Source organism: Montipora capricornis, chromosome 5, assembly GCF_036669925.1.
Source record: "Montipora capricornis isolate CH-2021 chromosome 5, ASM3666992v2, whole genome shotgun sequence".
In the NCBI taxonomy this organism is placed as follows: domain Eukaryota; kingdom Metazoa; phylum Cnidaria; class Anthozoa; order Scleractinia; family Acroporidae; genus Montipora; species Montipora capricornis.
Genome location: NC_090887.1, coordinates 13,332,198 through 13,340,427, shown reverse-complemented (window position 1 = coordinate 13,340,427; position 8,230 = coordinate 13,332,198). Strand labels below are relative to the sequence as shown.

The following is an 8,230-nucleotide window of genomic DNA, read 5'->3' as shown; positions in this document are numbered from 1 at the left end:
CATATTTTGTTAGCTTGCCTTATGCAAAACAAGAACATCATTCTAAAAGCTTATTCTACGCAAAAAGTAGGTTCCGGAGGTAATTTTGAGAGTGGAAATCAAGGTTACGCGGCAGATGGCAAATACAAACTCATGATTTAATTCAGTTAACACACCAGAAGATGCTAACCTCATTTTGACAAGAAAATACTTTACTATTGCCACAAAAAACTATCCAGTTAAGCTCGCATATCATAAAACATGATGAATTCATAAAGGCCACCTTTTCCAGCGAACAATTTTTTGAAACAAACAACATATTTGCTATTAGAGGCAAAAACCCCTTCTATTTCATTATGTGGGTGAAGAGAAGAAACTCAGTCGTGTCAAATATGCGCAATATTGCAACAAACTAAATTTCAGGATCAAACCGTTTCCATGAAGAACCCTTTCCTTGAATAAAGAAGCACAAAATACATGACAAGCTTTCTTTCAAATAATTCTTGGCTGTTACATTTCCAATTATTTTTTTTACCTGAAGACTGTGCAGAGTTGATCACAGATCCACGTAAGGTGTTCAATTCGTTCAATCGTTCTCTGTCTTCGTTGAACCCATAATTTACCAGAGAATTTTCCATTTGGTTTCAGTGTTCTACATAGCAGCACAATTGGTTAAATATTATTTTAGAAATACAGCTCACTTTGATTTCGGCTCGACGGGCGATAGACGATTGTTGTCGAAGTCCATTACTCGTGGCTTTTGAGATTCCAGGTGTTGGTTTTCACCGCCTGCCTAGTTTATCCCACTGATTTTCCATTATTGAGCTTCATAAGGGTATATTTTATTCAAAGATCCAATAAAACGCCATTCGCGTTACATGACTTTCGACGCCATTGCAGGCTAAGTTAATGATTCTCCTGTGTCCACCAGAGAAATCTACGCATTTCCACTACCCTCTCGATCCTAAGAAAATACGCGCAGAGGGCTCTATGCACAAAGACACCACTTACCAGGGGAGTGACAGGCAAGACTTTTACCGACACGGAAAATAAAAAGAATTATAATAATCTACCCATTTTTCGACTGGGATTGCCATACAGCAACCCAGTAACAAACAAAAACCTTAAAACTGTTTTACATCAATGCTGTGTGTGACTATAAGAACAGTATGAGTTCAGCTGTCAACAAAAATCATTCAGTGATTTTACCTGCAGCAGCTCAGAAGTTAAGCCATTCCAAAGCACCGCACAGCTATAGCTAAAACTGTTTTTCAAAAAATTGGTGCATGGCATTGGAACAGCAAGCTTGTGCACAGATTCCCTCAGTGAATAATTTGTAATGTCAGAGCGATTGGTGAAGACATTGCTTAAATACTCAGGTGTAAGACCATTAAGGATTAAAGACCATAATGGCTTTCTGTATATGCCGCTGCATACTCAACTTTCTCCACCCAAGTTTACCAAATAAGCCTTCAATATGAGCATAACTCAAAGTGGTTAAAATTTGAGCTGCACGGTTTTGGAGCTTCTATAATTTATTAGCAAGCATTGCATTGAAGTTCCCTCACACAACACTACAATAATGCCCAACAATGGTCAAAGTATGGCATTAAAAAGGAGCAGGTGAGTTTCAGCAGGGACAAAAGAGTGGACACGCTTAAGTACTACAGTAAGATAAAATGACAAAAAAATTAAAAAGGACTTTTCTACAGGAACAAAAGCCAGAAAAGGAAACTTTTGGCCCACTCAGGAACTATCAGCTTGATTTTGTTTTACAGCACTTTGCCAATTGCCAGGTGTTGGAGCCAAAGTTGCTGATTGTGTATGCCTAATGTCACTTGATAAACATGAAGCCGTTCCTGTGGATACACATGTCTGGCAAATAACAACAAAGCATTACATGACAAGCCAATTGAAATCTAAGTCACTTACATCAAAGGTGTATAAGCAAATAGGTAAGCTATATTTTATGAATTGAGAAGCAAACTTGTTTTGTTGAGTATCTTGACATTCATCCACATGCATTTTCCTCGTCTTTAGTGTCACTCCCGACTCCCTGAGTTTTTTCTCGGCATCACGAGTGAACATTTTCTGATGCTATCGGTGTGTTAGTTATCTTGATCACAACCAAGGATATAATGTTAACTTTAGTATTGTTTGAAGCTGAACAGTTCTCTGTATCATATATTGAGTACAAAGAAAGTTGAAGCTATGACTTTGCACTTGTGTCAGTAAGGGTGTTGCTACTCCCTGTGGCTAGGATGCCAGTCTTTTGCAGGGGTACCCCCAGCAGTATGTGGGTTGTTGGTACCTGTTTTGTACACGTGGGTGAAGAGAGTCAGTGTCGAGCTCAGTTTCATGTTGAAAGAAAAACCATGGTTACTAAGGAAGCAGGTGTGGTGCAGTGGTGAGAGTACTTGCCTTCCACCAATGTGGCTCATTTGCAATTCCCAGACTCAGCATCATATGTGGATTGAGTTTTTTGGTTCTCTACTCTGTTCAGATAGGTTTTTTTTCCAGGTACTCTGATTTTCCCCTCTCCCCAAAAACCAACCTATATGATTTGGTGTGTTGATTTGATTTACCGGTAATGATTCCTGTACAGTGTCCTCAATTAGTGTCTCCGAGCTAAATACACTTGACAGATAAATAAAGATCATTATTATTATTATTGAGCTAGGCCTTGAACCATTGACTTTGGGGCTGGGAGTTCGAGAGTTCACAATGTAAAATGCAATCATTATTATTGTGGGGTCAAAGGTGTAATGGTGATTGAAAAGAACTGATATAACAACGGGGTTTTTTGACGGTTTTGTTAAGTAGCGGACATATATCTGAAAGCACCGGATGTCAAATGTTTGGCGCTGCAGGCGCGAGCTACCTAGGGGGTAAATTTCTGAAATAGAACACTCAGAAATGCTGTTTCCAGTGTTTCTGGAACCCAAGAATCAGTTTTCCAGGTAAGGTTGGAGTTAATTCAAACTCTCTTTAAAAAGTAATTAAAAAAAGTTATAGTAATAAAAAATACAAAAGACCTGCAAATATTGGCATAAAAGTACCAGACATGGAATAAGAAACAACTGGACGAAACGTCTGGCCTCCGTCCTTGTTCGGAAACCCTGAAAGCAACAAACTGTAACACTGTAATGTCCTTTTCTCGCTTTACATGTCTATTATAGGAATTTAGATCAGTTACACGCGCCCTTTAACGACTTTTTTCTCATATTTCGAAAGTAAAATTTTGGTGGACGTCAATCAAACGTTTCCATGACAATAGTCCTGTTCTCTTGGCGGCAGTTGAATTCGTCATGGCAACATTTGATTGACGTCCACCTAAATTTAATTTTCAATTATCAAAAAATGTATTTGAGAGGCACATGTTACTGAGAACCGCTGTAATCAGGAAAAGCTGTACTGAAAAAAGCTTGTATTTCTCATCACCAGGTGATCATTACCGCTGTCTGTTTGGAAAATATGCTGGCTGGGCTCAGTCGGTTTGTAAATGATTTGTTGTTCTTGCTGTTCTACCCTGAGAGCTATTTAAACGAAAAACATTTTTAAGAAAATGTAGAGAAACTACGGTATTGTTGTACAGAGGTTACATTGTAACTTGCTGTGTTCATGACAGCATGGTCTTGTTCTTGCCTTTGAAAATAGTCTTCCTGTTGTTTTGCAGGTTCTTTTTGCATCAGATTTAAAGAGATTTCAAAGGGAAAGTGAACCAAAATTGAAACGGGGAACAGGCAAGGTACGAGTCAATCAATATTAACAACCAAGCATTTGTCAGGATATTCTGGGTTTAGAATATACCGGTAATGTCATGGTATTTGGAACTTATTGTTCCTGCTCATTGCAACTGGGTTGCTATTTAACAATTAGACCCGTAGTCCGCAAAGGCTACGGGTCAATAGCCCATGAGGCGAAGCCGAATGGGCTGTTGACCCGTAGCCCTTGAGGGCGAAGGGTCTAATTGTTAATTAGTATCACCCAACTAGTTGGACAGAAAAGGCAATAATAAAGTTAGCGAATGCAAGTTGAAGAAATATTTATTTCGCCGGAATGAAACGAAAGAAAGCGTCACGCTTTTCGATACTCGAGGACTATTACTAATAGTCATCTAGTAGCGAAGCCAATCAAAATGCAGGACTTGCATTAGTCCACTAGTTGGGTGATACTAATCAGCAAAGGCAATGTTGCCATTCAGCTGAAACATTGCAACGCAAATTATTTCGAAACAGTAGGATCTGTATCAATCTGAGCTATAGGCTTATTTTTCAAGTTTAAAAGAAAACTCAAGATTACACTAGCTCTGGAATTTATATAGACTCTCCTATTGACTCCTACTCTAACACAGATTCCGACACCGACATTAACTCTGGCATTGACATGGCCTTTCACATTGACATTGAATCTAAGAAAGACTAACATTGACTCTTGCATTGAAAGAAAGTCACTGCACTGACACACTGATTCTGACACTAAGAAAAGCTGACCAAATTCAAAGACAATAGCTTTTGTTTGGCATTGCAAATATTGCCTTAAAAGGAAGTTTTGAAACAATAGCTTTAGCACCCTAAAGAAAGACTCATTAATTCACGAGGGAAATTCAAAATCGCCGATTATCATAGCAGCGGGAAATTTGAATATTCGGAGAGAGCGTACTAACGTCGAACTCAATTCGGGGGAGGGGGTTAGGACTACATTTTGTTTGAGGTCACAGGATAGTCAGGGAGGAACGGTCAAGACAGCGAATGCCGTGGGATAAGTTTCATCTTGAGATGATTCATTTTAGTTTCCCGGAGAAAGAAGATCGCGCATGAAAATCCAAGCATGAATTTCGGAAGCTTAATTTGACACCTTGATCAAGACTTTTATTCCCGTGGAATTTCGCTGTTGGGGGAAATTTTGAAAATTTTACGGAACGAAAGAATTCTTTCTTATAATTGGAATACAATACAAAGACTAGGCTGTTTGCGTATTTAAAAAAGGGGCTTTTTGTCCCGGTGCTCAGCTGAGTACCGGGAAATTACCAGAAACCAAGACGAAACTCAATCAGGGACGACTTTCGTCCCGGGATGAATCACACTTTTTCCGCGAAATCTCAGCGAAAATTCTATGAATTTCGCTCGTTTATGTTCGGTGAAGTTTGCTTGTAGTCTAGTTGAAGTTCGCATAATATCAAAAGGCGGTATTACTTTTTGCAGATGGGCAAAACATTCGGTGGCTATTTTCTCACTTCCTTGTCCAAATGAGTTTTCGTCAAGTTTCAAGCGATCTCAGTTTGTGCGCGCTTGGATAGTTGTTTTGATTCGTTCTCAAGAATACTGTTGGAAATTGCTGTTAGATATTACCTTATAAAATTATCTTTTCAAATGTTTTTGATAGCCTTAAAGACGATTGCTTTTTTGTTTCATTTAATAAAAACACTTGCTATTCTATTAAAAGCAATCGCTTTGTTCAAGGTTACTCATGAGTGAATACAAAGTGATTAATCATAACTGACTCGAAAAACGCACGAGTGCAACAGCAGTCATGTTGTCGAAATTTAAGGTAAAGTCTTTGTGCTCGATCGTGTTTAAAAGCTGCACAATGACACAGCTTCAGTCTTCTCTAATCAAGGTTTACGAGGCTGAAAAAAAGGCGTCTTCGGGAAAAGACTTACAATCTGAGAATTCGGCAGAATTCTGTTCCAATTCAACTAAATAGAGTCCTAGCTCCTTACATAGTGTGAAATTTACATTTGCGAGCAAGTAATTTTCCTTTCCGTTTCACTGGAGATGCTCTAAAAGATGCAAAAGTCCTTCCCCGGTACCCGTACCCGTCTCCACTATATCATGCTCACGCGCAATTTTACGCTCCCCTCTCCCCTGAAACAGCGTCCCTCACTCGCCGATAATCTTCGGATGGCAAGGAATCGACTTCGTCAACTTCCGACAAAATTCCCTTGCCGCGGCTCCAAACAATAGGGCATTGTGCATAGGTGTGATATGGAATTTTATCAGAAACAATAGGTCATATCTCTCATGGAAAATTAGAGAAATTTAGCATCACGTTTGGGTAAAACGGCAAACGCCGGCTCGCGGTTTCACGTTTCACTTAAAATGGAGTGAAGCTTGTGACTTTAGCTTCGCGTTGAGCCACGGCAACTCGGAATTGTTAGTCTCGAGTATTTACTTTAACGAAAAACAAGAACTCGGAGTCCTTTGAAACGTTGTGTTTCGATGAAGTTGTCTTGTGATTCAACAGAGAGACAACGTGAGTTTGTAAAGAAAATGGCGGTAAGGTTTCCTTGTTAGACTATCACGTTTACTTGAAACGCGAACGGTAAGTGACCACGAGACCATACTTTTCCCGCCATTTTCGCGTTTGCCAGCCGGTTGCCGTTTCTACGTGAAAGTAGGCATTTTCGCGTTTGCCGCATACCTGGAATTTCCTTCTCGTTTTTCTTGTACATAACAAGCTGTTTGTGGAAAAATGAACCCCCAAACCATTTTCCGGTAAGTCAAACAATGAAAAACTATCTTTCATAGCTATAGCATCGTTTACACTGACTCCTCACCTCAATTTTTTTAATGAACTCTCTGTTGACTCACAATTTGAACAGCTTAATCGAAAGTCGACATTTTTGAAGGTAAGGATTTTCATTTTATGTAGCGTATTTTTCTGTATGCAGTGTTAAAAAAAATAAATAGTTTAAATACCGGAGGTTAACAGAGTCGATTTCCTGTTGCCGCGGGTCACGCCGAAGCTAAACTCACAAGCTTCACTCGTAAATGTGATGCTAAGTCTATCTGTTGACTTCAAGTTTAATACTGACAGCCTCTGTTATTGACATTAATTTTTACTCTAATTTTCACTCTGACATGGACTTACTCATTGACTTTCTCACTCCTGTGACTCGGAAAATGACAGTCTCTGACTTTGAGTAACTGAAGTATTCATGTGATTCTCTTGTTGTCTTTGTCGTAGAGAGAGATGGAAACACTGTCTGAGTCACCAGTGACGAAGAAGAAAAAGAAACGTTAGTCGTCATGTCCGTTGTCTTTTCCGACATCCCACAGCGGATGGTGTTCGAGTGATGTTTAGGTGCAGCAAGAACAACATATTTGTTTCTTAATAATGACGAAATAGTAAAAGGCATTGGATTTCGATCTTCGTGCCATCAGTTACAAATCTGATGTAAGGACTGTGTATGATATTTTTGTAGAGAAGTTTGTTTCAGCAAGGAAACCCACATTAAAAGATGCACAATATCATTTAAACTGACGTATAATGAGAGAACTTTTTACAGTGTATATAGCTGAAATATTTTCCCCAACAGCGCGTGCACTCATTGGTTACTTCGAGCTCACATGACATCTAACAATAAAACTGTTTCCCGCCAAAAGTCTCTGAGCAGGCAACAGTGCAAACTCTATGACGTCAGAGGGTAACAGTGCACTGTTACCCGCGAATGTTGACCGACGATCGCCGTTGCTGTTGCCGTTGCTCGTTTTTGTTGTTGTTTTTTTTTTTGCTATATAACAAATCACTTAATGACTGGTCCCTCGGGAAACAGTTGATTTTGTTTCCCGAGAATCTCAATGTTTTGCCCGAGGCCCAGCCGAGGGAAACATTGAGAGGGACCAGTCATTGAGTGTCTATTACTGTATACTCAACAGAATATCGCGTTTCTGATTGGTCAAAGGCGAATGCATACATGGTTATGAATTGCAAAAGAGGTTATAGAGTGCAATACGGAAGTTGTTATAGAAACATAGCAATTAAGTAATTTTGTTGAGTATATAATAAATAAAAAGACGGTATGAACTTGCGTCGTTCATTTTGTTATGTATGGCTACAAGTGTTGTTTTGAAAGGTCTCAAACTGCACTCGACGTAATTTTGAGAACTTTCGAAATATAACTGGTGCAAACAGTAAAAAACGAAATGCACGACGCAAGTTCATACGATTTTCTATGTTTAAATTTTGTTCAAGTGATAACTGCCTAGCCAGATCTTTCAAACCTCCAGATTTACGGCAAGTAATGCTCCATGAATTTCAGTACTTTCGTTCCTCGAAATACTTTTTAAAGTCAAGTAAAGCTAAGGGTTAGACTTGGGTGACCGTAAAGTCAACGTGAAACTTAGAGAGAGTACCGTTTTAAGACTGAGCTCTACAAACAATTTGAGAAAGCATTAACGACCCTTAACCTTTGTACGTGGGGCAACACTTCTAATATGGAATCCACAGTATCATATCTTAATCTTAA

At 39.1% G+C, this 8,230-nt stretch overlaps 1 protein-coding gene across 1 annotated transcript in view; it reads left to right on the top strand.

The window, feature by feature from the left end:
- Window positions 1-7,241, top strand: part of LOC138049558 (N-glycosylase/DNA lyase-like) — a 9,200-nt gene extending 1,959 nt beyond the window's left edge. Inside the window, exons 2-5 of the mRNA XM_068895887.1 lie at window positions 1,758-1,934; window positions 3,424-3,473; window positions 3,656-3,727; window positions 6,949-7,241. Coding sequence (XP_068751988.1) covers window positions 1,758-1,934; window positions 3,424-3,473; window positions 3,656-3,727; window positions 6,949-7,005 — 356 coding nt within the window. The 3' untranslated portion in view covers window positions 7,006-7,241. The remainder of the gene's footprint in view (window positions 1-1,757; window positions 1,935-3,423; window positions 3,474-3,655; window positions 3,728-6,948) is intronic.
- Window positions 7,242-8,230: the final 989 nt, after the last annotated feature.